The sequence below is a fragment of the Calypte anna genome, chromosome 25 (genome assembly GCF_003957555.1).
Source record: "Calypte anna isolate BGI_N300 chromosome 25, bCalAnn1_v1.p, whole genome shotgun sequence".
Taxonomy (NCBI): domain Eukaryota; kingdom Metazoa; phylum Chordata; class Aves; order Apodiformes; family Trochilidae; genus Calypte; species Calypte anna.
In genome coordinates this window covers 932,158-959,973 of record NC_044270.1, presented here as the reverse complement: position 1 = coordinate 959,973, position 27,816 = coordinate 932,158, and the positions used below count along the sequence as shown (strand labels likewise).

Here is a 27,816-nt window from a genome sequence, read left to right as displayed (position 1 = left end):
CAGCAGCGTGTGGGGCTGGTGCTGCCAGGGCAGCGGGCTCTGCCCAAAGGCAGCTCAGCCGGGCTCTGCTGCCAGGGCTGAGAGACTGTCCCGGCCCGGCTGGCGGGGGCAGGTGCAGGCAGAGGGAGCCCTGCAGCCCCCGCTGGGCCGTGGAAGGACAAACGGAGAGGCAGGAGTTGGCTGCAGGACTGTTTTATTGCAGTGCAGGGGAGCAGGCAGTGGAGGAAGACAGAGAATGGGAGAGGCAGGAGGCTTGTCCCCTGGGGCTGCAAGGGGGCTGTTCCTTCAGGCTTCTGGTATGTGGTGGCTTTTCCCGAGACAAGCAAGTGCCCTGTGGGAGGAGGGTGGAATCTTGCATGTGGGCACGGGCAGAGTGGAGAGAGGGGAAGGAGAGGAGGTGTGAGGCTGAGTCAAAGCAGGAGCTCTGGGGTTCTCGGGGCTGGACCTAGCAGGGCCCATAGGTGTCCCAGATCTTCTTGCTGTAGCGGGGCAGGACGTAAGGGCTGAGGGCGGGAGAAGCGTAGGGTCTGCCAAAGGTGCAGAGGCCCCCCGAGGCCTGGGTGGCCCCGGCGCCGTAGAGGCCCCCCAGCCCCAGGGAGCCCCCAAAGGCGGGTGCTCCGGAGGAGCCCACCACGGCTTGCTGGGGGAAGGAGCTGAGGATGGGGCCGGGGAAGGTGACGACGACTGGGGGCGGCTGGATGAAGGCCGAGGAGTCGGGGCACTGGCGGGCGCACAGCTCGTTGCAGCTCTCAGCGATGGGCTGGGGGACGGCAACGCTGGTCTTTGGTGGGCACAGGTCGTAGCAAGACATCTTGCTTGGCGTGAGAGAGCTGAGCCTGGAAGAGATGGCCCCAAAATCAGGTGTCAAGAGGCAGGAGCTGGAGGGAGGGTCCAGAGTCACCTCCTTGCCCGCACTGCCCGCCGCTTGCCCTTTGCCCAGCCAGCCCCACTGGGCGCCCTGCTCTCCACAGCCCTGCCCTCGCCCTCTCTGCACACACAGAGGCCACCCCAGCCCTCCGCGAGAGCCCTTGCAGGGCCTGGCTCCGAGCGTCATGGCCACGGGGCTCCTTCCTCCTCCAGCAGTGGCTCAGCCCACCCTGGCCGTCCCAGGATGTTGCCAACTCGCCCGCTGCCCTCAGGGCTCTCCTGCCCAGGGAGGGAGGCCCCACGCTGGCCCCTGCCACATGGAGGCACAGACCCACTGGCACCCACCTACCCTTTTCCTGAGCAGAGCGAGGCAGGAGTGGCGGATGCCAGCGCTCACCCAGGGCCGCGCTTTTATGCCGGGCTGGCGAGGCGGGGAGGAGCAGGCGGCGCAGGGGACACGTGGGGCACGGCGGCCGAGCCCCTGCCTCCTCCCTGCCTGGCACGGGTCTCTTTTGCTGACGCCGTTGCCTCCACAGCCCCAACGCGCTCTATCAGCCCCTGCAATTAATTACCCCTTGGGTGCTTGCCAGCTGCCGCCTCATGGGCCAAATTGGCCCCGCTGTCTTTTCATTATCTCGGGCTGGAAGCGGGCACGGCCAGTGACAAAGGCTGACTGCAAGTGCCCTGCGTGCCACAGCTCTTTGCCAAGGGCTTGGTCTCGGGGCGGCCACGTGCCTTCTCTAGAGAGCCCCGGGGATGACCAGGGTCCCGCTGCTGGCCTTGCAAGTGATGACGTACACCGTGTGGCCATTCTCTCCAGAGGTGCGAGGTTACGAAATGCCAAATCAAAGGCACTCCTCTCAGCACTGCCTGCTCAGCACATGCATCACTTGCCAGCCCAACGCAGCCGGCCTCCAGCTGCCTCCAGGAGCTGGCCAGCAACCCCTGCCAGTCTGGGGGCACAGGGAGCCCTCCCTCGTGCTGTTCCCCAGGTGTATAGCGCAAGGAGCACAGACCCCACCTGGGACCACGCACCCTGGGCCCTGCCCCAGCTCCCGTGCTCCCTTGCAGGTGTCCCCGGTGCCCGGCGTCCTGGGGAGATTGCTGCTGGGCTTGAGCCCACCGGGCAGAAAGGGGAGGAAAGCAGGGAAGCGGCATGTGCTGGTGTGGCAAAGGGACGCTGACTCACGGAGGGGCAGGAGCCACACAACCCCATGATGGTGGCTGACGGATGGCAGGAGGGAGTGCCGCCTCTGCAGATTGGCCCAGGTGGTGCTGAGCAATGCCGGGGCTGCTATAAAAGCTCTGCCTCTGCCGGGCTCTGCCATCCACTGCTCTGGCTGCCTTCTCCTCAGGGAACAGGGTAAGTCGCTGAGCGCTTCTCCTCCTTGCCCGCTGGCAGGCCACAGCACTTCTGCCTCGGGTGCTCCCCCCTGCTGCTGTCTTGCTGCAACCTCTACCCTCTTGCAGAGCACCCTCCCATCTCACGCCAAGATGTCTTGCTACGACCTGTGCCCACCAAAGACCAGCGTTGCCGTCCCCAGCCCATCGCTGAGAGCTGCAACGAGCTGTGCGCCCGCCAGTGCCCCGACTCCTCGGCCTTCATCCAGCCGCCCCCAGTCGTCGTCACCTTCCCCGGCCCCATCCTCAGCTCCTTCCCCCAGCAAGCCGTGGTGGGCTCCTCCGGAGCACCCGCCTTTGGGGGCTCCCTGGGGCTGGGGGGCCTCTACGGCGCCGGGGCACCCAGGCCTCGGGGGGCCTCTGCACCTTTGGCAGACCCTACGCTTCTCCGCCCCCAGCCCTTACGTCCTGCCCCGCTACAAGCAAGAAGATCTGGGACACCTGTGGGAGCTGCTAGGTCCAGCCCAGAAGCCCAGGCTGCTTTGATCGCCTCAATCCCATCCTGCCCTTCTCCACTCTGCCAGCCACACATGCGGATTCCACCTCCTCAGGCACAGGGCACTTGCTGTCTCGGAAAAGCCACCCACTCCAGAGCCTGAAGGAACAGCCTCCCCTTGCAGCGGGGCCGGAGGGAAAGCCTCCTGGCCTCTGCCATTCCTGTCTTCTCCAACTGCCTCTGCCTGACCAGCACCCTTGCACTCTGCCTCTACAATAACAGTTCCTGCAGCAATCCTGCCTCTCCGTCTTGTCCTTCCACGGCTCCAGGCGGGGGCTGCAGGGCTCCCTCTGCCTGCACCTGGCCCCCGCCAGCCGGGCCGGGACAGTCTCTCAGCCCTGGCAGCAGAGCCCGGCTGAGCTGCCTTTGGGCAGAGCCCGCTGCCCTGGCAGCACCAGCCCCACACGCTGCTGCACCAGAGCTCCAGGGACCCTCGCTGCCGGAAGGCAGGCGGCTCCCCTCCCTGCAGGGCCTTTGCAGACCTCCAGCCTCCCTGGCCATGAGCCGGGCCGTCCCCTGGCCTTGGAGCCAATCCGGAGCGATGGGTGCCATGCTCCCAGCCCCTTTGTACCTCCACAGCTCTGCGGGAGGCCGGCAAGGTTTCCCTTGAGAGGGAAAGGGAAAAGAGCCCTTGCTCTTTAGAAGGGCCACTTCCCTTGCTCTTTTCTCCTTCCCTATCCTCTCCTTCTACCAATTCCACTTTCTTTTCTCGCTCTTTCCCTTTTCTCCATCCCCCCTTTTCACCCATCTCTTCCCCTTTTACTTCCCTTTCTGCTTCTCAGCACCCGTGCTCTACTACTCGGTGCTCCTCATTTCTCTGACACACTCACACACACCCGCACACACTCACACCCACTCACACACCCCTGCCTTCAGAAAGCACAGCCTGCTCCCTTTGGCAAGAGCTTCTGCAGGGCATTTTGTCATGCTGCCAGCTCAAGCAGGGTCACCCAGAGCCAGCTGCCACAGCCGTGTCTTGGCAGTTTGGAGGCAGAGCCTCCTGTGTTTCAGCTGGTGCCTTTTGCCTCTGGTCGTGCCCCTGGAGCCCTCTGAAAGGAGCCTGGCTCCAACCTCATTACACCTTAACGTCAGGGCTGTGTGCTCATCGATGAGAGCCCCCTGAGCCTCCTGGGCACCAGCAGCAGCAGTAGTCCCAGCTGCATCAGGCTTGCATCAGAGGACACAGGCTCCCCGCTCTCCCAGCAGCTGCATGTGGCTCTTTGCTGGAGCCCCGCGGCTCTCCTGTGCTGGGGAGCCTGGCAGGGGACACAGCAATGGTGGGCTGGCCTCAGCAGGGCCGTGTGGAAGGCAAGGATGCCCTCCTTCCACCCTCCAGACACGCTCTTCCGCATGCAGCCCAGGGCAGCCCTGGGCACCTTTGGCCCAAGGCACGTTGGCAGGTGATGCTCACCTTGGTATCCCCTGGCACTGCCAGGGCCTTTGCTGACAAGCTGCTCTCCAGTCACCCATTGGCATTTCCCAGGCACGGGCTTCAACGCTGGCTCTGCTCCATCCTCCTGTGCAGGGGACCTGGCCTGGAGATGCTGCCGTGCTGCTGTGGAGCTGAGGGAGCTGGCGGAACTGGTGCCACTGTTGGGCTGAGAAGGGCAGGCAAAGGTGTACTGCCAGCGCCTGTCCTGCTCTCTGCCTTCTGCCCTTTCCCCAGCTCCTTTGGGTGCAAGCCCACCCAAAGGCTCTGGCTCCCGTGCCTGCAGCCTCCCTCTCCCAACAGCACCCACTCTCACTTCCTCCAGGCACCTCAAGACCACACCTGCCAGGCACCCAGGTTCATCTCCGACGCGGGACAAGGAGGGAGCGGAGGGAACCGGACTTGGATGCAGGAAATCTTATTGTGGCCCAGAGGGGCAGGAGGCAATGTCAGAGAGATGGTTGGCTGGGTCAGACCCAGAGAGGCTGCTTGGTCATGTGCTGCGGCTGGCAGAGGGATTCTCCAGAGCATCGTCTCTCCCTCCGCACGTTCCCCTCGGTGCAGGGAAGGGTGGAGGTTGTGGCGTTGGCACTGGCAGCTGGCCCCAGGCGTTGGGCTGTAGGCTGACTACAACTCCTCAGTGCCCCTGCTGCCTGCCAGCTCAACCGGCCAGGGGTGCTGCTGGCTGACACTGCTGGAATTGGCATTTGGGCCGAGGAGAGCACCTGGGCTTCTGGGGGCTGGACCTAGCAGCTCCCACAGGTGTCCCAGATCTTCTTGCTGTAGCGGGGCAGGACGTAAGGGCTGGGGGCGGGAGAAGCGTAGGGTCTGCCAAAGGTGCAGAGGCCCCCCGAGGCCTGGGTGGCCCCGGCGCCGTAGAGGCCCCCCAGCCCCAGGGAGCCCCCAAAGGCGGGTGCTCCGGAGGAGCCCACCACGGCTTGCTGGGGGAAGGAGCTGAGGATGGGGCCGGGGAAGGTGACGACGACTGGGGGCGGCTGGATGAAGGCCGAGGAGTCGGGGCACTGGCGGGCGCACAGCTCGTTGCAGCTCTCAGCGATGGGCTGGGGGACGGCAACGCTGGTCTTTGGTGGGCACAGGTCGTAGCAAGACATCTTGGCGTGAGATGGGAGGGTGCTCTGCAAGAGGGTAGAGGTTGCAGCAAGACAGCAGCAGGGGGGAGCACCCGAGGCAGAAGTGCTGTGGCCTGCCAGCGGGCAAGGAGGAGAAGCGCTCAGCGACTTACCCTGTTCCCTGAGGAGAAGGCAGCCAGAGCAGTGGATGGCAGAGCCCGGCAGAGGCAGAGCTTTTATAGCAGCCCCGGCATTGCTCAGCACCACCTGGGCCAATCTGCAGAGGCGGCACTCCCTCCTGCCATCCGTCAGCCACCATCATGGGGCTGTGTGGCTCCTGCCCCTCCGTGAGTCAGCGTCCCTTTGCCACACCAGCACATGCCGCTTCCCTGCTTTCCTCCCCTTTCCGCCCGGTGGGCTCAAGCCCAGCAGCAATCTCCCCAGGACGCCGGGCACCGGGGACACCTGCAAGGGAGCACGGGAGCTGGGGCAGGGCTGCCACGAGCCTGTGGTGCGTGGTCCCAGGTGGGGTCTGTGCTCCTTGCGCTATACACCTGGGGAACAGCACGAGGGAGGGCTCCCTGTGCCCCCAGACTGGCAGGGGTTGCTGGCCAGCTCCTGGAGGCAGCTGGAGGCCGGCTGCGTTGGGCTGGCAAGTGATGCATGTGCTGGGCAGGCAGTGCTGAGAGGAGTGCCTTTGATTTGGCATTTCGTAACCTCGCACCTCTGGAGAGAATGGCCACACGGTGTACGTCATCACTTGCAAGGCCAGCAGCGGGACCCTGGTCATCCCCGGGGCTCTCTAGAGAAGGCACGTGGCCGCCCCGAGACCAAGCCCTTGGCAAAGAGCTGTGGCACGCAGGGCACTTGCAGTCAGCCTTTGTCACTGGCCGTGCCCGCTTCCAGCCCGAGATAATGAAAAGACAGCGGGGCCAATTTGGCCCATGAGGCGGCAGCTGGCAAGCACCCAAGGGGTAATTAATTGCAGGGGCTGATAGAGCGCGTTGGGGCTGTGGAGGCAACGGCGTCAGCAAAAGAGACCCGTGCCAGGCAGGGAGGAGGCAGGGGCTCGGCCGCCGTGCCCCACGTGTCCCCTGCGCCGCCTGCTCCTCCCCGCCTCTCCAGCCCGGCATAAAAGCGCGGCCCTGGGTGAGCACTGGCATCCGCCACTCCTGCCTCGCTCTGCTCAGGAAAAGGGTAGGTGGGTGCCAGTGGGTCTGTGCCTCCATGTGGCAGGGGCCAGCGTGGGGCCTCCCTCCCTGGGCAGGAGAGCCCTGAGGGCAGCGGGCGAGTTGGCAACATCCTGGGACGGCCAGGGTGGGCTGAGCCACTGCTGGAGGAGGAAGGAGCCCCGTGGCCATGACGCTCGGAGCCAGGCCCTGCAAGGGCTCTCGCGGAGGGCTGGGGTGGCCTCTGTGTGTGCAGAGAGGGCGAGGGCAGGGCTGTGGAGAGCAGGGCGCCCAGTGGGGCTGGCTGGGCAAAGGGCAAGCGGCGGGCAGTGCGGGCAAGGAGGTGACTCTGGACCCTCCCTCCAGCTCCTGCTCTTGACACCTGATTTTGGGGCCATCTCTTCCAGGCTCAGCTCTCTCACGCCAAGCAAGATGTCTTGCTACGACCTGTGCCCACCAAAGACCAGCGTTGCCGTCCCCCAGCCCATCGCTGAGAGCTGCAACGAGCTGTGCGCCCGCCAGTGCCCGACTCCTCGGCCTTCATCCAGCCGCCCCCAGTCGTCGTCACCTTCCCCGGCCCCATCCTCAGCTCCTTCCCCCAGCAAGCCGTGGTGGGCTCCTCCGGAGCACCCGCCTTTGGGGGCTCCCTGGGGCTGGGGGGCCTCTACGGCGCCGGGGCCACCCAGGCCTCGGGGGGCCTCTGCACCTTTGGCAGACCCTACGCTTCTCCCGCCCTCAGCCCTTACGTCCTGCCCCGCTACAGCAAGAAGATCTGGGACACCTATGGGCCCTGCTAGGTCCAGCCCCGAGAACCCCAGAGCTCCTGCTTTGACTCAGCCTCACACCTCCTCTCCTTCCCCTCTCTCCACTCTGCCCGTGCCCACATGCAAGATTCCACCCTCCTCCCACAGGGCACTTGCTTGTCTCGGGAAAAGCCACCACATACCAGAAGCCTGAAGGAACAGCCCCCTTGCAGCCCCAGGGGACAAGCCTCCTGCCTCTCCCATTCTCTGTCTTCCTCCACTGCCTGCTCCCCTGCACTGCAATAAAACAGTCCTGCAGCCAACTCCTGCCTCTCCGTTTGTCCTTCCACGGCCCAGCGGGGGCTGCAGGGCTCCCTCTGCCTGCACCTGGCCCCCGCCAGCCGGGCCGGGACAGTCTCTCAGCCCTGGCAGCAGAGCCCGGCTGAGCTGCCTTTGGGCAGAGCCCGCTGCCCTGGCAGCACCAGCCCCACACGCTGCTGCACCAGAGCTCCAGGGACCCTCGCTGCCGGAAGGCAGGCGGCTCCCCTCCCTGCAGGGCCTTTGCAGACCTCCAGCCTCCCTGGCCATGAGCCGGGCCGTCCCCTGGCCTTGGAGCCAATCCGGAGCGATGGGTGCCATGCTCCCAGCCCCTTTGTACCTCCACAGCTCTGCGGGAGGCCGGCAAGGTTTCCCTTGAGAGGGAAAGGGAAAAGAGCCCTTGCTCTTTAGAAGGGCCACTTCCCTTGCTCTTTTCTCCTTCCCTATCCTCTCCTTCTACCAATTCCACTTTCTTTTCTCGCTCTTTCCCTTTTCTCCATCCCCCCCTTTTCACCCATCTCTTCCCCTTTTACTTCCCTTTCTGCTTCTCAGCACCCGTGCTCTACTACTCGGTGCTCCTCATTTCTCTGACACACTCACACACACTCGCACACACTCACACCCACTCACACACCCCTGCCTTCAGAAAGCACAGCCTGCTCCCTTTGGCAAGAGCTTCTGCAGGGCATTTTGTCATGCTGCCAGCTCAAGCAGGGTCACCCAGAGCCAGCTGCCACAGCCGTGTCTTGGCAGTTTGGAGGCAGAGCCTCCTGTGTTTCAGCTGGTGCCTTTTGCCTCTGGTCGTGCCACTGGAGCCCTCTGAAAGGAGCCTGGCTCCAACCTCATTACACCTTAACGTCAGGGCTGTGTGCTCATCGATGAGAGCCCCCTGAGCCTCCTGGGCACCAGCAGCAGCAGTAGTCCCAGCTGCATCAGGCTTGCATCAGAGGACACAGGCTCCCCGCTCTCCCAGCAGCTGCATGTGGCTCTTTGCTGGAGCCCCGCGGCTCTCCTGTGCTGGGGAGCCTGGCAGGGGACACAGCAATGGTGGGCTGGCCTCAGCAGGGCCGTGTGGAAGGCAAGGATGCCCTCCTTCCACCCTCCAGACACGCTCTTCCGCATGCAGCCCAGGGCAGCCCTGGGCACCTTTGGCCCAAGGCACGTTGGCAGGTGATGCTCACCTTGGTATCCCCTGGCACTGCCAGGGCCTTTGCTGACAAGCTGCTCTCCAGTCACCCATTGGCATTTCCCAGGCACGGGCTTCAACGCTGGCTCTGCTCCATCCTCCTGTGCAGGGACCTGGCCTGGAGATGCTGCCGTGCTGCTGTGGAGCTGAGGGAGCTGGCGGAACTGGTGCCACTGTTGGGCTGAGAAGGGCAGGCAAAGGTGTACTGCCAGCGCCTGTCCTGCTCTCTGCCTTCTGCCCTTTCCCCAGCTCCTTTGGGTGCAAGCCCACCCAAAGGCTCTGGCTCCCGTGCCTGCAGCCTCCCTCTCCCAACAGCACCCACTCTCACTTCCTCCAGGCACCTCAAGACCACACCTGTCAGGCACCCAGGTCATCCCGAGCGGGGACAAGGAGGGAGGGAGACAGGACTTGGATGCAGGAAATCTTTATTGTGCCCAGAGGGGCAGGAGGCATTGTCAGAGAGATGGTGCTGGGTCAGACCCAGAGAGGCTGCTTGTCACGTGCTGCGGCTGGCAGAGGGATCTTCTCCAGAGCATCGTCTCTCCCTCCGCACGTCCCCTCGGTGCAGGGAAGGGTGGAGGGTGTGCGTTGGCACTGGCAGCTGCCCAGGCGTTGGCTGTGGCTGCCTAGCACTCCTCAGTGCCCTGTGCCTGCCAGCTCAGACCGGCATGGGTGCTGCTGGCTTTGACACTGCTGGAATTGGCATTTGGGCCGAGGAGAGCACCTGGGCTTCTGGGGGCTGGACCTAGCAGCTCCCACAGGTGTCCCAGATCTTCTTGCTGTAGCGGGGCAGGACGTAAGGGCTGGGGGCGGGAGAAGCGTAGGGTCTGCCAAAGGTGCAGAGGCCCCCCGAGGCCTGGGTGGCCCCGGCGCCGTAGAGGCCCCCCAGCCCCAGGGAGCCCCCAAAGGCGGGTGCTCCGGAGGAGCCCACCACGGCTTGCTGGGGGAAGGAGCTGAGGATGGGGCCGGGGAAGGTGACGACGACTGGGGGCGGCTGGATGAAGGCCGAGGAGTCGGGGCACTGGCGGGCGCACAGCTCGTTGCAGCTCTCAGCGATGGGCTGGGGGACGGCAACGCTGGTCTTTGGTGGGCACGGTTCGTAGCAAGACATCTTGGCGTGAGATGGGAGGGTGCTCTGCAAGAGGGTAGAGGTTGCAGCAAGACAGCAGCAGGGGGGAGCACCCGAGGCAGAAGTGCTGTGGCCTGCCAGCGGGCAAGGAGGAGAAGCGCTCAGCGACTTACCCTGTTCCCTGAGGAGAAGGCAGCCAGAGCAGTGGATGGCAGAGCCCGGCAGAGGCAGAGCTTTTATAGCAGCCCCGGCATTGCTCAGCACCACCTGGGCCAATCTGCAGAGGCGGCACTCCCTCCTGCCATCCATCAGCCACCATCATGGGGCTGTGTGGCTCCTGCCCCTCCGTGAGTCAGCGTCCCTTTGCCACACCAGCACATGCCGCTTCCCTGCTTTCCTCCCCTTTCTGCCCGGTGGGCTCAAGCCCAGCAGCAATCTCCCCAGGACGCCGGGCACCGGGGACACCTGCAAGGGAGCACGGGAGCTGGGGCAGGGCTGCCACGAGCCTGTGGTGCGTGGTCCCAGGTGGGGTCTGTGCTCCTTGCGCTATACACCTGGGGAACAGCACGAGGGAGGGCTCCCTGTGCCCCCAGACTGGCAGGGGTTGCTGGCCAGCTCCTGGAGGCAGCTGGAGGCTGGCTGCGTTGGGCTGGCAAGTGATGCATGTGCTGAGCAGGCAGTGCTGAGAGGAGTGCCTTTGATTTGGCATTTCGTAACCTCGCACCTCTGGAGGGAATGGCCACACGGTGTACGTCATCACTTGCAAGGCCAGCAGCGGGACCCTGGTCATCCCCGGGGCTCTCTAGAGAAGGCACGTGGCCGCCCCGAGACCAAGTCCTTGGCAAAGAGCTGTGGCACGCAGGGCACTTGCAGTCAGCCTTTGTCACTGGCCGTGCCCGCTTCCAGCCCGAGATAATGAAAAGACAGCGGGGCCAATTTGGCCCATGAGGCGGCAGCTGGCAAGCACCCAAGGGGTAATTAATTGCAGGGGCTGATAGAGCGCGTTGGGGCTGTGGAGGCAACGGCGTCAGCAAAAGAGACCCGTGCCAGGCAGGGAGGAGGCAGGGGCTCGGCCCGCCGTGCCCCACGTGTCCCCTGCGCCGCCTGCTCCTCCCCGCCTCGCCAGCCCGGCATAAAAGCGCGGCCCTGGGTGAGCGCTGGCATCCGCCACTCCTGCCTCGCTCTGCTCAGGAAAAGGGTAGGTGGGTGCCAGTGGGTCTGTGCCTCCATGTGGCAGGGGCCAGCGTGGGGCCTCCCTCCCTGGGCAGGAGAGCCCTGAGGGCAGCGGGCGAGTTGGCAACATCCTGGGACGGCCAGGGTGGGCTGAGCCACTGCTGGAGGAGGAAGGAGCCCCGTGGCCATGACGCTCGGAGCCAGGCCCTGCAAGGGCTCTCGCGGAGGGCTGGGGTGGCCTCTGTGTGTGCAGAGAGGGCGAGGGCAGGGCTGTGGAGAGCAGGGCGCCCAGTGGGGCTGGCTGGGCAAAGGGCAAGCGGCGGGCAGTGCGGGCAAGGAGGTGACTCTGGACCCTCCTCCAGCTCCTGCCTCTTGACACCTGATTTTGGGGCCATCTCTTCCAGGCTCAGCTCTCTCACGCCAAGCAAGATGTCTTGCTACGACCTGTGCCCACCAAAGACCAGCGTTGCCGTCCCCCAGCCCATCGCTGAGAGCTGCAACGAGCTGTGCGCCCGCCAGTGCCCCGACTCCTCGGCCTTCATCCAGCCGCCCCCAGTCGTCGTCACCCTTCCCCGGCCCCATCCTCAGCTCCTTCCCCCAGCAAGCCGTGGTGGGCTCCTCCGGAGCACCCGCCTTTGGGGGCTCCCTGGGGCTGGGGGGCCTCTACGGCGCCGGGGCCACCCAGGCCTCGGGGGGCCTCTGCACCTTTGGCAGACCCTACGCTTCTCCCGCCCTCAGCCCTTACGTCCTGCCCCGCTACAGCAAGAAGATCTGGGACACCTATGGGCCCTGCTAGGTCCAGCCCCGAGAACCCCAGAGCTCCTGCTTTGACTCAGCCTCACACCTCCTCTCCTTCCCCTCTCTCCACTCTGCCCGTGCCCACATGCAAGATTCCACCCTCCTCCCACAGGGCACTTGCTTGTCTCGGGAAAAGCCACCACATACCAGAAGCCTGAAAGGAACAGCCCCCTTGCAGCCCCAGGGGACAAGCCTCCTGCCTCTCCCATTCTCTGTCTTCCTCCACTGCCTGCTCCCCTGCACTGCAATAAAACAGTCCTGCAGCCAACTCCTGCCTCTCCGTTTGTCCTTCCACGGCCCAGCGGGGGCTGCAGGGCTCCCTCCTGCCTGCACCTGGCCCCCGCCAGCCGGGCCGGGACAGTCTCTCAGCCCTGGCAGCAGAGCCCGGCTGAGCTGCCTTTGGGCAGAGCCCGCTGCCCTGGCAGCACCAGCCCCACACGCTGCTGCACCAGAGCTCCAGGGACCCTCGCTGCCGGAAGGCAGGCCGGCTCCCCTCCCTGCAGGGCCTTTGCAGACCTCCAGCCTCCCTGGCCATGAGCCGGGCCGTCCCCTGGCCTTGGAGCCAATCCGGAGCGATGGGTGCCATGCTCCCAGCCCCTTTGTACCTCCACAGCTCTGCGGGAGGCCGGCAAGGTTTCCCTTGAGAGGGAAAGGGAAAAGAGCCCTTGCTCTTTAGAAGGGCCACTTCCCTTGCTCTTTTCTCCTTCCCTATCCTCTCCTTCTACCAATTCCACTTTCTTTTCTCGCTCTTTCCCTTTTCTCCATCCCCCCCTTTTCACCCATCTCTTCCCCTTTTACTTCCCTTTCTGCTTCTCAGCACCCGTGCTCTACTACTCGGTGCTCCTCATTTCTCTGACACACTCACACACACTCACACCCACTCACACACCCCTGCCTTCAGAAAGCACAGCCTGCTCCCTTTGGCAAGAGCTTCTGCAGGGCATTTTGTCATGCTGCCAGCTCAAGCAGGGTCACTCAGAGCCAGCTGCCACAGCCGTGTCTTGGCAGTTTGGAGAGAAAGGTTTTTTGTAAGAAAATAATAGACCTCCAGTGAAGTAAAATATTCTTGTTTCTCAATTAAAATCCAGAAATTTTATTTTTTTTTAAATATCACCTTTTATACTCTTTTATCTCATGCCTTTCACATCCAGCTTTTCAACTTCACCCTTTCTGGTTGCATTATATTCTAGAGTGACACTGGAAAGAATAGCAAGTTCTTATCACCAGGTTCGCGTTGAAGATGAGTGAAGACACTGCAGAGAGGAGCAGATGACTCTGGATGACACAAAAGGGAAAGTAGGGCAGAGACAGAAGTGGCCAAGCCCAGCAGCTCCGAAACACAGCCTGATCAGGGCAGTGATCTGGCTGACAGTGTCTCCCTGTTTAGATTGATGCTATTAGTCAGCACTGGGACATGCAAGTCATATTAGAACAACAAAACAACCTGCACAAGTCATTAGTCAGTGTTTCTAAAGTGCTTTGGTATCTTTTGTCCTAAGAGGCTGGAGTAAATCTGCAATGTACACTTTTTTTTTCCCACGGGAACTCCCCAAAAAGATTTGCTAAGTCGGAGAGCATTTGAATCACAGTGCTATTAAATATGAAGTTGTTTTATCAAGTGGAGAGAGCAAAGAGAGGACTTTGATGTTGAGAGGGTTGATTGCCCTGAGACAGAGTCATGGGCCCTAACTTGCTCTGACTTGCACACTTGGTTGAAAAACGTAAATATAGGCACAGAAGAGATGTGGATTGCAGTCATTCTTTTTTTACACCTGGGTAGTGCTTTCTGTCTTCTCCTGCAATGAATAAAGGCAGGACAGTTTTTCCTAGGGAAACAGTCACTTATCTCCTTCTTCCACTTTCTTCCTCAGCCGCAATTCTTCCCGAACTGCAACAACACATTCAAAAAACCCCAACCAACCAACCAACCAAAAAAACAAACAAAAAAAGCAAACAAAAAACCCCCCCACAGAACAAAACAAAAAAGCCCCAACAAAACCCCAAAAAACCCTAAACACTGAAAAAAAAACCAAAACCAAAACATAGCAAAACAAAAAACAAAACAAAACCATCTAAACACAATTCTGTCACCTGAAGAGCAAAGGAAAATATCAGAATGAAGCTGTATCACAGCAAGAAATACTTCACTTCAGCATTGCCCAGGAATTAAGACCAGATATTCCAGCTCTTTTGGGGGATCTTTTCTAGGATGGCAATTAGAAGGATTTGTAAAATGCCTTGAACATGGGCAAAACCCTAGAAGCTTGAAGAAAAATACTGACTCTCCCCTAGAACAAAACAGAAAAGGGGTAAATAATTACAAATATATGCAGGGTTTTTTTAAAGTATAGTTTGAAATAACAGCATATTTTCACCATATATACAGCAAACGTGACATCTTAGAGGGAAAAGGGGATTTGAAAGGATTTTTTTAGTGAAAGAAAAGCTGCATCACTAACCCATGACTTCCAATAGCACAAATCAGGATTTAATTAAAATAATGGCACACATTACTTTGTTTCCTGTACATTAAAGTAAATGTGATTGTGTAACACTGAAGCATCTAAATCACTCACATAATTTCATCCATTAACACCAAACATTAGCTGGGTTGAACAACAACTAATGAGTGTTTGTGAAATCATTACAAAGTACATTTTTATCAAGTTCCAGAATGTATTTGGCAAGAGTTAATAACCACAAGATCTTAAAAAAAACTTGGATTTTTCTGCAGACTTCTTTTGATGTCTCATGGTCAGGGGTGGGACTTCAGACACTTCTGGATGGTGATTACTTTCACTTCCTAGCTCAAAATCACTGTCAGCAGAACCATGGGCAGCAGAACCAGTTATAAAGGGTTAAAACTGAATTTCAGTTTCCACTAAAACTCTTACAGTAAACCAAAATTATTTTTACTTAGCATTGGGTTGTCATCACAAATGGAAAGCTGTTGGGGATGATCTTAGCTGGTATTCATGACCACTTGAATACCATCTTAGTTCTACTCAGGTTAACATGGAAAAGACAAATTCCTGAATAGTCTTCAGATAATTAAAGTACTCCAAATATTGTACCAGGTACATTTAAAGGAAAAGTGTCCATGTCAGCCAAAGATAAGTCTTACAAAATCTCTGAGCAGATAGGATTATGACAGCTTTGTAAGGTGAGAAGTAACATGTAGAGTCAGCTCAATGCACATGATTATTCCAGTGAGGTCACTCTAATGATGCTAGGAATTACACGAGCCAATTAAGACCCAAGATTAAAGAAATCAAGATGGTGTAACACATACATCACATGATATGAGAATCTGAATATAATCATAACCACAATAAACACAAAACTTTCATCATTCAAAACTTTAAACAATTTCTATTAGGCAGCCAAATGCAACCCTCAGCACCAAGTGAGTGCTGAAAAAATGTATATAAAGTCCAGTCCCTGAGTTCATCCAGACATTTCTGCTGGCTTATTTACCTTGCTGAGCTTTGGTGAGCATGATTTTTTTCATTTCTTTCTATATACACAATCAGAACCTATATCAGAGCAGATGTAGGAGATTCCTATAGGTATGCTCAGATTCTGAGCAGCTTTAGGTCATTTCTGTCTGTAGCTACTCTTGGTGAGAGCAGAGTAAATGCAGAACTTGAGAGACTGGATGTGAGTATAAAAACTCAGAAACAACTTGGAGTGTTCTTGAGCTGATTAGAAGCTGATCAGAAATGTTATTTCAGACAACTTTTTTAATGTTATTTTTTCAAATTTAAGCTAAATGTATAAGATGACCACCTTCTAGGCTGTGTACACTGACATTCTGAGAGAAATAACTTTCTTTATTACAAGGAAAACCACATCTTACTTAGGGCTACTTAAAATGATGTAGAACTATGTGGTGGATGAGACTTAGGACCTTGTCTTTCAGAGGGTGAGTTTGCAGGAAATGTAAACTGGCCCATCTGAGACAAAAGAAAAATATGTTCTGCAGGGTATGGTCATTCTTGGTCTGGACTTCATATATTCAGAAACTTTGGATTAAGTTGATGAACATTATCTGAATAAGTTGATCAAGGGCACAGATAGAACATATAGCATAGGAAGGACAACATAGCAATTTCACTCATATCAGCATTTTGAAATTTATTTCCTAGATCTTCTGCCTCTTGTCTTTTTTTCTGCTGCAAACTGATCTGCAGTCCCACAGAGATGTCTTGCTACGACCTGTGCCCACCAAAGACCAGCGTTGCCGTCCCCCAGCCCATCGCTGAGAGCTGCAACGAGCTGTGCGCCCGCCAGTGCCCCGACTCCTCGGCCTTCATCCAGCCGCCCCCAGTCGTCGTCACCTTCCCCGGCCCCATCCTCAGCTCCTTCCCCCAGCAAGCCGTGGTGGGCTCCTCCGGAGCACCCGCCTTTGGGGCTCCCTGGGGCTGGGGGGCCTCTACGGCGCCGGGGCCACCCAGGCCTCGGGGGGCCTCTGCACCTTTGGCAGACCCTACGCTTCTCCCGCCCCCAGCCCTTACGTCCTGCCCCGCTACAGCAAGAAGATCTGGGACACCTGTGGGAGCTGCTAGGTCCAGCCCCCAGAAGCCCAGGTGCTCTCCTCGGCCCAAATGCCAATTCCAGCAGTGTCAAAGCCAGCAGCACCCATGCCGGTCTGAGCTGGCAGGCACAGGGCACTGAGGAGTGCTAGGCAGCCACAGCCAACGCCTGGGCAGCTGCCAGTGCCAACGCACACCCTCCACCCTTCCCTGCACCGAGGGGACGTGCGGAGGGAGAGACGATGCTCTGGAGAAGATCCCTCTGCCAGCCGCAGCACATGACAAGCAGCCTCTCTGGGTCTGACCCAGCACCATCTCTCTGACAATGCCTCCTGCCCCTCTGGGCACAATAAAGATTTCCTGCATCCAAGTCCTGTCTCCCTCCCTCCTTGTCCCCGCTCGGGATGACCTGGGTGCCTGGTAATTGTGTGGGAGGGATTTATCATCTGCATTTATCATCATCATTTATACAGATTTATCATCTGCATTCATTTAAAGTGGGGATTTTTGACTAAGGAGCTTTCATTCTTTTTAAAGTTCTGCTGCATAAAATGATCAGGTTTCTACAATCCCTCACACCACCACCTGCCCTTTTAAGTGTCACTTTCTTTTCTATGCTGTGAATTACAGCTTTTCGTATCACATTTCCCCCTCCAGTAGACAAAGGCTCTTAATCCCTTTAGCAATCCCACCCCTAACCTTTCATGGGATATACCCTTGGTACCATTGGATACTGTGGGGCTTTTGTTCATTGTTTTGTTTTGGTTTTTTTTGGGGGGGGGGTTTGTTTGTTTATTTGTTTGTATGGGTTTTGCTTGTATTGCTAGAAGAAGAGGAATGACAGAAAACCAGAGAGGCTCTTGTGCAACATGATGGGGTTTTAATGTGTAAGAGAAGCAGAACAGGCAGTTACAGCAAATCAAGGCCATACAACTGGAAACACATGATGCAGGTATCGGATTTGATTCCAATGTCCCTGCCCAGGACCCAGGGGACAGGCGAGGTGGTGGAGGGATGCAGGGGATGCCAAGGCTCAGGCCTGCAGTCAGGGTGGCACAGGGCAAGGGGTTGCTGGGCACAGGCAGCCTCCTCCTGTCCCCATGCCAGGCCAGCTGATGCGTGCTGCTGCTCCCCAGGACTCGTGTTCCATGGCCTCATGCCGTGGTCCTTGCTTCAGGGCTGTTGCTGGTTCTGGGCATCATGCTGGAGAGCTTTAGAAAGCCCCACAGCTCCCACGGCGGGACCTGCTCCACCTCTGGACACCAGGGAGGAAATACCCCGTGCCATAGGAGGAGAAGCCAGAGTTGTAAGACCTCCCACAACTGCCAAAGCCACCAAGCCCCTGTTGGCCACCATAACCCAGGGAGCCCTCATAGCCATCTCCATAACCTGAGGAACAGCCATACCCAAGTGAGCCCTCAGAACCTCCTGAGCCTCCCAAGCCAGAGGAGCCCCCATAGCCCCCCAGACCAAAGGAGCTTCCATAGCCAGAGGAGCCCCCCAGCCCCAGGGAGCCCCCATAGCCTCCCAAACCTGAGGAGTTCCCATAGCCCCTGAAGCCCCTATAGCCAGAGGAGCCCCCATAGCCCCCCAGACCAAAGGAGCTTCCATAGCCACAGGAGCCCCCCAGACCCAGGGAGCTTCCATAGCCTCCCAAACCAAAGGAGTTCCCATAGCCCCGGGAGCCCCCATAGCCAGAGGAGGACCCCAAGCCCAAGGAGCTCCCATAGCCAGAGTAGCCCCCAGAGCCCCCCAAGCCCAGGGAGCCCCCATAGCCTCCCAAACCAAAGGAGCCCCCAGAGCCCCTGAAGCCCCTATAGCCAGAGGAGCCCCCCAAGCCCAGGGAGCCCCCATAGCCCCTCAAACCAGAGGAGCCCCAAAAGCCCCGTGACCCCCCAGAGCCCCCCAAGCCCAAGGAACCCCCGTAGCCCTGGGAGCTTCGGGAACTGAAGGAATTCCCCAGCGAGGCTGGGCCTGATGATCCCACAATGCTCTCCTGAGGAAAAGAGCTGAGGATGGTGCCAGGGAATGTCACCACAGCTGGTGGGGGGAAGATGAGAGCTGTGGAGTCGGGGCATTGCTGCACACAGGGCTCGTTGTGGCTCTCGGCAATTGGCTGAGGGCAGCTCACCCCGGAGGGTCTGAGAGGCTCGTTGTAGCAAGACATCTTTCTTCTGATGGCTGGGAGTCTGAAATGCACAGCATTGAGAAGTTTCAAAATAAATTAAAAACTGCCAGAGCTAGGCTAGGACGAGATCAACCAAGATTATTCAATAATCGATCTGTGTCTGAAATAACAGAAGTTAACAGGGAAACAGATAGATTTGTACCTGCTAACAAATAGAACTCATTCTTGTATCAAGTCAACCTTTCTTTCAATTCATTATAATCAGCTAGGTGATAATTTGATGTGAAACAGAAATACAGTGATGGACAAATTCAGCTTACAGATCTCTGTCTCTAGCAACTTGGACTACTAAGGATACACTCACTAAGAGTTAAAGAAAAACAAAACAAAACAAACAAATAACCAATAAAACCAAACCAAACCAAAACACAACATGTATTAATTCAGACTTTATGATATGGAAGTCACCTCAAGCATTTTTGTAACTAAAAGTCCTGCTTCATATACTAAGACTGTGATTCCTGCTGCAGCATCTAGACGAAGACACATTTTCAGAAGAGAATAAAGGATAGAAGTCTGTACAAACACACTCAGGAATCACCTCCATGACAGAAAAAAAATGTCAAAGTACAAGCTAATAGTAGCAGAAAGAACAAGTAGCACCACACTTACCTTGTTCACTGCAGAGACTGAGACAAGAGAAGTGGATGGAAAGGCTGTGGGTGACAGGAACTTTTATATGCTTCTTCAAGCCACCCTTTGTGCCTTTGGTCCAAAGTTGTTACAAAACAAACCTGATAGTAGGAGCTTTAATTTTGCCACCTCAGCACTGTCCCTCCCAAATGTTAGTGTGGGTGTGATACAACTGCTGATGACAATCAGTTATCTATGATTGTCATTTTAGGGGATTTGGGGAACTCGCAGGTGAAGGATTGCCATAGAGTCAACAATTGAAAGCCAGAACAGCACATCACATTAGTTGCATTTTATTAATATTAAATACAATGCCAGCAGAGCTATCATAAGGCCACTGAAACTACTCCCAGCATCCTTGCCTCAAGTCTTCTGAGACAATTCAGATGATGCTAGGATCACAGGGGATGGCTGGGCTAAGTGACACCTCCAAAGAGGCAGGAAAGGCTTTACTGATAGATCCAGAACTGTTGACAGAGTCTCTGTCTAAAGCTAATACCAAATATGTCAGATTTTCAGTTGAAATCTCCATTTCTGGAAGTTCAGTTAGAAGTACATTTAAAAACAATTCTAATTTCCTTTTTCACCTCCTCTGAAGTAATGACCATGTAAGAAAAGGAGGGAAATGATTAAAATAGTGCTAAAAGGATATATTTTAATGGGATAACTTGGTGTTAAATCTGTTGTTTTCTAATTTTATAGTATTGCAAAAGATAGGCTCTAAATTGTCTGTAAATTGTAAGATAGTTTTGCCTTTGAAGTGTCATCAGAATTTACTCATGATAATTTGAGGCACCTGGAAGATAATGACTTTAAGCCGTTTCACAAATACTCCTTAATACTTAGTGCCTGCAATTTCTATTATCATATAAAATAAAGAAGGGCAGGATTTAGGAGCTCCCTTGTTATGAAACAGCATCACTTAAAAATATGCCAATCAAAGTTGCTCCTTTTGATTCCCCAACCAGACTGTGATTTATAACTTCAATTCTTGCAATTATTTGGTTTTCATTCATCATATCCTGTTCTTTATTTTACTAACAATTAATATTTGGGGGGAGATCATGACATGTCCATACCATGGACTACATATAGTGGCTTCATACCCCTTTAAGAGCCACTGTTTTGCTAAAATGCCTGAAATGTCTATTGCCCTGAATTCTGGTGGTGGTGAGAGAGCCCCATGAAAAATTACCTGAATTTTCAGGTTTAATTGGCTTTCTGTTCACGTTCAGAAAAACAAGGGGTCTCAAACCAGTGTCCTAAAATCTCTGCTCTTGGCCCCTCCAGATCATTTGCTTCCACATCTGAATGACTCCCTCTCTTGTGCATAGAGCTGCACCTTATGACACAAAGCACAAGAACTGGTGCTCTTGCACAAGGATTACATGTCAATAGTTGCGTGACTGTGTATAACAATGGTACAACACATCAAATATGAATTTGTAGTGGGTGTCTATACAGCTGCTTATTATTCCTGTGTGCATTTGAAATATTGCTGAAGTGTCATTGCCTCAATGAGATTCCAAAGGCAGCAGTAAATGTAGCAATGGAATTAACCTTATAATTCATGAGTGATTAATGCTATTTGACCTCCAAATATAGATGTTAAAAAAACATGTTTCTGAAACATAGGTAGGTACCTGAAATTCTCTTCTTTTTATCCAGTTTGCAAATGTTTTTGTGGTGTTCACTTCACTTTCAAGTTCACTGTGCTTAAAAGACTGATAACTTTAATTGATCCTTACTCCTCTACCCTAAAACCAGCAGATGCCCCGATTATGATCATGGGTATTAGGTGCCTGAAAGATCTTGTCAGTCACCAGACCAATGCCCACAAGTTGGTCTTGACATTATATCACACCTGTTTGTAAAGAAGGGGAGTGGTTGGGCAAAACTAGCAAAATTGAAAGCCTCCAATCCGGATGCTGTTTTGATACCGTGTAGGACCTGAGGCACAAAGGGTGTTTCATATCTGTAAACAGTTTGAGAAATGTATAAAAGCTCTCTCACTCCTAGCCTCTCTATCCACATCTTCTGTCATCTTGTCCTCGGTGGAAAGGGTAAGTATGATTTGGCTCAACCTCTGTCCTGTCAAGCTTTATTCTTTTGGTGTTAAGTTCTGTGTGATGCTTCGGATTGGTAGGTTAGAGAACTATGGGCATCAGAAGGTGTTATCCTTAGGAAAAAAGGTTTTACTGTGCTACTTAGAATAACCATTTCCCAGGCATATTAGTTCCGATATAGGATCTTCTGTCATCATAAAATTAAGAAATATCAGAGTGATTAAAACCATAGTATTTGCCCCATAAAGGCAAATATTCATGTTTGAAATATGAGCAATATTGGAGAAGCAATATTGAACTACAGAAACAGAGAGCTACATCTGACACTTCTTTACTTCCTCTTCTCATTACCTTCTCTTTTCAATCACTCTTCCCATTTATTCTTAAAAAAAAAAAAAAAAAAAAAAAAAAAGCAATATGAAGGGTGGGATTTACGATCGGTGACACCAGATGTCTGTATCTATGCACAACATCCAGGGTATATTGACAATAAACAGACTCTAGAATGTGATTTAAGAGGACAGCACAGAAATCCCAGCTCAGGTAAAATAAGTTCTCCATCACAGATATGCTAATTTTTGTGCATTTCAGACTCCCAGCCATCAGAAGAAAGATGTCTTGCTACAACGAGCCTCTCAGACCCTCCGGGGTGAGCTGCCCTCAGCCAATTGCCGAGAGCCACAACGAGCCCTGTGTGCAGCAATGCCCCGACTCCACAGCTCTCATCTTCCCCCCACCAGCTGTGGTGACATTCCCTGGCACCATCCTCAGCTCTTTTCCTCAGGAGAGCATTGTGGGATCATCAGGCCCAGCCTCGCTGGGGAATTCCTTCAGTTCCCGAAGCTCCCAGGGCTACGGGGGTTCCTTGGGCTTGGGGGGCTCTGGGGGGTCACGGGGCTTTTGGGGCTCCTCTGGTTTGAGGGGCTATGGGGGCTCCCTGGGCTTGGGGGGCTCCTCTGGCTATAGGGGCTTCAGGGGCTCTGGGGGCTCCTTTGGTTTGGGAGGCTATGGGGGCTCCCTGGGCTTGGGGGGCTCTGGGGGCTACTCTGGCTATGGGAGCTCCTTGGGCTTGGGGTCCTCCTCCGGCTATGGGGGCTCCCGGGGCTATGGGAACTCCTTTGGTTTGGGAGGCTATGGAAGCTCCCTGGGTCTGGGGGGCTCCTGTGGCTATGGAAGCTCCTTTGGTCTGGGGGCTATGGGGGCTCCTCTGGCTATAGGGGCTTCAGGGGCTATGGGAACTCCTCAGGTTTGGGAGGCTATGGGGGCTCCCTGGGGCTGGGGGGCTCCTCTGGCTATGGAAGCTCCTTTGGTCTGGGGGGCTATGGGGGCTCCTCTGGCTTGGGAGGCTCAGGAGGTTCTGGGGGCTCACTTGGGTATGGCTGTTCCTCAGGTTATGGAGATGGCTATGAGGGCTCCCTGGGTTATGGTGGCCAACAGGGGCTTGGTGGCTTTGGCAGTTGTGGGAGGTCTTACAACTCTGGCTTCTCCTCCTATGGCACGGGGTATTTCCTCCCTGGTGTCCAGAGGTGGAGCAGGTCCCGCCGTGGGAGCTGTGGGGCTTTCTAAAGCTCTCCAGCATGATGCCCAGAACCAGCAACAGCCCTGAAGCAAGAACCACAGCATGAGGCCATGGAACACGAGTCCTGGGGAGCAGCAGCACGCATCAGCTGGCCTGGCATGGGGACAGAAGGAGGCTGCCTGTGCCCAGCAACCCCTTGCCCTGTGCCACCCTGACTGCAGGCCTGAGCCTTGGCATCCCCTGCATCTGTCCACCACCTCGCCTGTCCCCTGGGTCCTGGGCAGGGACATTGGAATCAAAATCCGATACCTGCATCATGTGTTTCCACTTGTATGGCCTTGATTTGCTGTAACTGCCTGTTCTGCTTCTCTTACACATTAAAACCCCGTTGTGTTGCACAAGAGCCTCTCTGGTTTTCTGTCATCCTTTAGCCACCTCTGCTAGTAAAACTCCCTGTTGTGCCGAGTTAACTTATCAAACCATCTGCCCTCTTCAATCTTGTGTTAAAAGGGGGGAACGAAAGTTTAATTAGGATTCTTACAACTTCAGCAGCATTATGGTAATGAATGTTTTTTTAGCAATTTAGCAGTCATTATCTTCCTCAACGTTCAGAATGAGCAGCCTAATTGTTATTGCTCTGAGGATTTCTGGTGACACCCCAGCGGTCCCCAAATCACCACATAATTTAGCAACCAATTACCACCTAATTGCAGCGTTCCTAACCTAGTAAACCCAAAAAGGAAGAATAAAACTTGATTAATTTGTTGATTTTTAAGCATTCTTCTTGATATTTACTGCCATTCTTTGTTAAGGGAAATATCTCTTTCAAAATCTAAGAAGTGGTTATGAAAATAATACCAGAGGGTGATCAGGTTTTATGAACTCCAAGGAACTGGAATACCAAGAAATTAGATTATTTATTGCCTGCGAGGCAGGGTTAGTTTTCCAACCTCTTTCCCCCCCCTTTGATAGTCAGAAATTATTATTTCATATTATATTTAAAAATTGTGACTCAGGGAAAATACACCCTACTATAAAGGCGTATTACTCATTGCTTACATTTACCTTTGTTTACTTCTTGCTAATTAGTATGGTATTATTTACATGAAGATCTGCCTGGCACTGACAATTTATTCGCAGGCAAATTTCTCCCAGAGAAGGCTCCAAAGAGGAAGAGTAAAAAGAACATTGCAAGACACGTAGCATGATGCGTCATAAATTTAATGAATGAGAAGTAGAAAATTTTAAAACAAACCAACCAAACAAAACTGCACAAAAAAACTAACACCGTAAGAAAGCAGCAGGGTTATATAGGGATCAAACTAATAATCCATTTCAAGGCAACGCTTTACAGCTGGACACCCAACTTCTACATGCAACAATAAAAGTTACATTTAACAGAGAAAGGCATTAAATCAGCAATGCCAAGCTCCTGCAGTCCCATTAGCTCAGGGAAAAGCTGAGGGTGGTCAGCAAGCACATGGCCATGGTTATGAACTCAGTCCTACATCCAGATCACGCCTTTAAGCCTCTGGTTGTTCCTCTAGGGTTTTCCCCCAAGGTTTTATCATGGCCCACACCGGTTGTAACGGCGGTAGGACCTCCCATAAAGGCCACCTAGACCTGAATATCCAAGGCTCCCGAGTCCCAAGGAGCTGCCAGAGGAAATAGGGACACCCCCAGCACTTAGAGCATCCCCTACAGCTGCAGAAGCTGAGGATCCCACTGTGGTATTTTGTGGAAAGGAGCTGAGGATGGGTCCAGGCAGGGTGACCACCACAGGAGAAGGTTGGATCACGTATGTCGAGTCCTGGCACTGCCTGACACAGGGCTCGTTGCAGCTGTTGGCCAATGGGGTTGGGCCACAGGAGGTGGGAGGACACGGGTCATAGCAGGACATGTCTGCAGGATGGATCTAAGTCTGAAACAGAGGGAAGGAAGTAAATACAAAAAAGTTTTAATTACAGTCACGTTATTAAGCTGTGAATATGATGTTCAAGAGACTAACTAGAGATGAAGTGGAGAATGTTCAGCTAGAGGCTTCATGGAGACTATCTATATTCAACCCATTCCTGGTGAACCTGTTCTGGCAAGGTGGTTGAACTAGATGATCTCCAGAGGTTCCTTCCAAACACTCACATCCTGTGTGTGATTCTGCTCCTGGACCTCTGTATGTGTAATGGAAGAATAAATTGTTGAAAGGAGACTTCAGTGAAATTCAGAACAGCTCAAGGAGTAGCTCTGCCTGCTCCCGAGTACTCTTTGAGAGCTCATGTCCCACAACACTCTTCCAGGATGTGTGCAGCCCTCCAATAGGGGTGGGGGAAACAAGGGATAAGGTTTGTCACCTGTTTTACATAGGAGAAACTTCTCCCCACATCAGAAGGAAGAAGAAAAAAATCTGTCAGCAGGTGAAAGTGAGATGCATGACCTGGTGATTTGACACTCACCCTTGAAAGGGAACTGCTGTCCTCCCCACCGATGAGCTTGCTGCTTAAAGGACAAAAGAGCAATAATTCTGCCTAATTCTTATTTAATCACCCCCTTTTCTTTGTGCTTGTTTCCTCTTACATCAGTCTGACAGAGAAAGCAACTTTCTGCCTGGATCTGAAGGGAGAGGAGTTGGATATTGACCAGGTCCAAAATCATGTGATAAGCAAACAGAACAGGTAGAAGTTTTACTATTGCTGTTCCAGCTAAGGGTTACTGAAGTGCCCAATGCAAAAGTAGTGTCCAAGTATTCAGAGCATTTTAGAATGAGGTAATTCAAATAGTTCTGGTCCCAAAATACTTAGAAACGGAGAAAGATTGTCTTCATAGTGCAAAGAGATATATACTTTCAATATTGCTCAGGGCACTTTTGGAAATTTGAGCTCACTTGTCTATCTACAGAAAAAGCTCCAAGAAAGCCAAAGATCTCTGTACAGATCCTCCACAAACATTTCTATCTGCTGAACAATTCACTTGCAGAAATCCGAATCTCTTGGAACTCAATGAGCAAGTGACACAAATGAAAAATAAGTCTAAAGTTCTGCATCTATCAATTGCCAGCTCTGAAAGAGCAGGTGTCCTCCTCTAGAGAAAGAGCTACTTGCAGGTCTCCCACCACACACTGATAAAGTACAGAAACCTTAGACTGGGATAGACAGTGTAAAAATAAAATGCAGTAACAGCAAGAATTCTGGACCCTGGAAGGTAGTAAGAAGAATCAGACTTACCCTTTGCACCAAGGAGAACAAAGCAGAAGTGGATGACAGCAGCTTTCCCTCTCCTGGTTTTTATACTGTGTCTTAGAATGCCTGAGGACCTGCACTTGGTGCATGTAGCTATTTACCAGCCAATTGCTACAGACTTCTCGTATGCAAAATATTCCCAGCTGATGATTTACATTTTCCTCACTGTTTGTATTTATTGTCTTGATTTCATTTCCTCACCCATAATGTATGCATTCCACTATAGAGCTTTCTTTTATCTTAAGATCTTAGAAGACAAATTTATTCCTGGTCAGATCAACTGATTCAGCTGAGTTACTTAAGAAATTATTTTGCATCCTAAGGAAAATATATGCTATGTATATCATTTGACTCAAATATGAGGAAAGGCTCATGTGAACTCCCCTGTGAAATCTCCCTTTCCTCTGCGTGGAGAGTGTAAATTTTGGCACATCTCCCCCTGAAAAACCAGAAGTTCCTATTTCTGACTCTGAACTGACCTGCAAGTTTGCCAAATCCCTCCCAAAAAGCCAGACAGCAGCACAAATGCAGATAATAAAATTGTTACAGAAAGCACTTAGCAGAGGTGGTAACACTCAGAGATACTCAGTGAAAAATACTTTATTTCTGAGAAAATATTGTTTTACTTTCTTGACTCAGGAGACAGAATGAAAGAGTATCATCAGTCCGATCTATTATTTAATATCAAACTTTTACACTTCCATGAAGGAATTTCAGACACAACTCTTCAATCTGGGATCTGAGTGTCAAAGTCCTGAGTCTAAGGAGTCTGCAGTTTTAGCTTTCTTCCTATATCAAACTCCAGGAAAACAATTCCAATCAAATTGAGGATGTGTGTGAATTTTAGGCTAGTCAGACACTGGCATTCAAAGTCCTGCACAAGCTTTCCTATGGGGTCATTAGAGACGCCAAACTACTTTACATTTGACATTAAATTATTGTTTTCCCCTGCTGTGTCTTTCACTATTATACAAAATTATGCTCCAAATTAATGGCAGCTACTTAAAGAAGTTTATAATCTTGCCCTTTTTTCCTCTTTTGAAAGCAAATAATGTTGCCTTCATTTTGCATGGTCTTAAAGAACATTGCAATGTGCAACAATTCTATTTCTTTTTCAAAGACAATTTCTAGATTAAAAAGTAATTGCATGCCTTGCATAAGCAGACTCTAGGGCAAAGATCAGTATTCTAATCTCTCCTCTCCTAATGTTTAAATCACTTAGCTAGAGACATGCAAATTTTCTCTGGGCTGTGAGTGTCTTCATAAAGATCTCCTGGGAAATAAATAGTGGCTGTACACTTTTGAAGAACAAAGGTCTTCAAAGCTTGCAACACATTTTCATCAATGGCTCAGACATGCAAATAATGCATTATCAGAAAATGTGACACTAAGTGAATATCTTCAGTGATTACTAATGAATTTCACAAAGTTCCTCATATTATGCAGTGTCACAGGATGGAGTTCTTCCATTTTTTAACTTAACATAGAAATAAGTCTTTGCACAAAATCACATGTTAAAAATCCCATTCCAGTCATCAGTCCCTGGATGTCCTCAGGTGTGTGGTGACCTCCATCAGTGACATCACTGATTGAAGTTCTCCTATTTCCCAGACTTGCCCCAAAGCTCTTCCCAATGCACTCATACAGGCACACTACTATGGTATCCAAGAGTTAAACCCCATATTTCTTCACCCTATTAGTTTTCTGTTGATAGAGAAGCCTGCAGTTTTGAAAACCAACTCATCAAAAAAGGGCAGTGATGATAAAAAGAATCACAAGTCCTCTCCTGAAGAGTATCATGTATTGAGTTAGCCTTGCTGGCTCCATCCCTCATCCCAAAAGCCAAAGCTCATTGGAATATTACACAGAGAAATGATAATAAATCTCCCAGTCACTTATCAGGGATGAAACTGCACACTCCGG

The 27,816-nt window shown here is 53.5% G+C and overlaps 9 protein-coding genes across 9 annotated transcripts; 5 read left to right on the top strand and 4 right to left on the bottom strand.

Annotated features, from left to right (window-relative positions):
* Positions 1–445: 445 nt before the first annotated feature.
* On the bottom strand, positions 446–1,276 carry LOC115599670 (scale keratin-like). The gene is made up of 2 exons (XM_030465158.1): positions 1,209–1,276; positions 446–830 (listed from the first exon to the last, which is right to left on the bottom strand). The coding sequence occupies exon 2, from the start codon at positions 809–811 to the stop codon at positions 446–448; it is 366 nt and encodes a 121-aa protein (XP_030321018.1). The 5' UTR covers positions 812–830; positions 1,209–1,276.
* Positions 1,277–2,355: 1,079 nt separating this feature from the next.
* Positions 2,356–2,725, top strand: LOC115599637 (scale keratin-like). The gene is given in 3 exon segments (XM_030464957.1): positions 2,356–2,401; positions 2,404–2,604; positions 2,607–2,725. Coding segments are annotated over 3 exon segments (360 nt in total). The 5' UTR covers positions 2,356–2,361.
* A 2,214-nt stretch (positions 2,726–4,939) lies between these two features.
* On the bottom strand, positions 4,940–5,311 carry LOC115599652 (scale keratin-like). The gene has a single exon (XM_030465050.1). The coding sequence runs from the start codon at positions 5,303–5,305 to the stop codon at positions 4,940–4,942; it is 366 nt and encodes a 121-aa protein (XP_030320910.1). The 5' UTR covers positions 5,306–5,311.
* A 272-nt stretch (positions 5,312–5,583) lies between these two features.
* Positions 5,584–7,229, top strand: LOC115599636 (scale keratin-like). The gene is given in 4 exon segments (XM_030464956.1): positions 5,584–5,610; positions 6,262–6,464; positions 6,846–6,958; positions 6,961–7,229. Coding segments are annotated over 4 exon segments (612 nt in total).
* A 2,195-nt stretch (positions 7,230–9,424) lies between these two features.
* On the bottom strand, positions 9,425–9,796 carry LOC115599653 (scale keratin-like). The gene has a single exon (XM_030465051.1). It carries the CDS (start codon positions 9,788–9,790, stop codon positions 9,425–9,427), a length of 366 nt encoding a protein of 121 aa, XP_030320911.1. The 5' UTR covers positions 9,791–9,796.
* A 1,090-nt stretch (positions 9,797–10,886) lies between these two features.
* LOC115599651 (scale keratin-like) lies at positions 10,887–11,717 on the top strand. Its single transcript, XM_030465049.1, is given in 3 exon segments — positions 10,887–10,954; positions 11,332–11,488; positions 11,490–11,717. Coding segments are annotated over 2 exon segments (366 nt in total). The 5' UTR covers positions 10,887–10,954; positions 11,332–11,350.
* A 4,202-nt stretch (positions 11,718–15,919) lies between these two features.
* LOC103536398 (scale keratin) lies at positions 15,920–16,287 on the top strand. The gene is given in 2 exon segments (XM_008502556.2): positions 15,920–16,127; positions 16,130–16,287. Coding segments are annotated over 2 exon segments (363 nt in total). The 5' UTR covers positions 15,920–15,922.
* Positions 16,288–17,467: 1,180 nt separating this feature from the next.
* On the bottom strand, positions 17,468–18,421 carry LOC115599635 (scale keratin-like). Its single transcript, XM_030464955.1, has 3 exons — positions 18,184–18,421; positions 17,725–18,030; positions 17,468–17,643 (listed from the first exon to the last, which is right to left on the bottom strand). Exons 1-3 carry the CDS (start codon positions 18,419–18,421, stop codon positions 17,468–17,470), a joined length of 720 nt encoding a protein of 239 aa, XP_030320815.1.
* Positions 18,422–21,754: 3,333 nt separating this feature from the next.
* Positions 21,755–22,707, top strand: LOC103536413 (scale keratin). The gene is made up of 3 exons (XM_030464954.1): positions 21,755–21,969; positions 22,326–22,450; positions 22,532–22,707. Exons 1-3 carry the CDS (start codon positions 21,755–21,757, stop codon positions 22,705–22,707), a joined length of 516 nt encoding a protein of 171 aa, XP_030320814.1.
* The last annotated feature ends 5,109 nt before the right edge of the window (positions 22,708–27,816 follow it).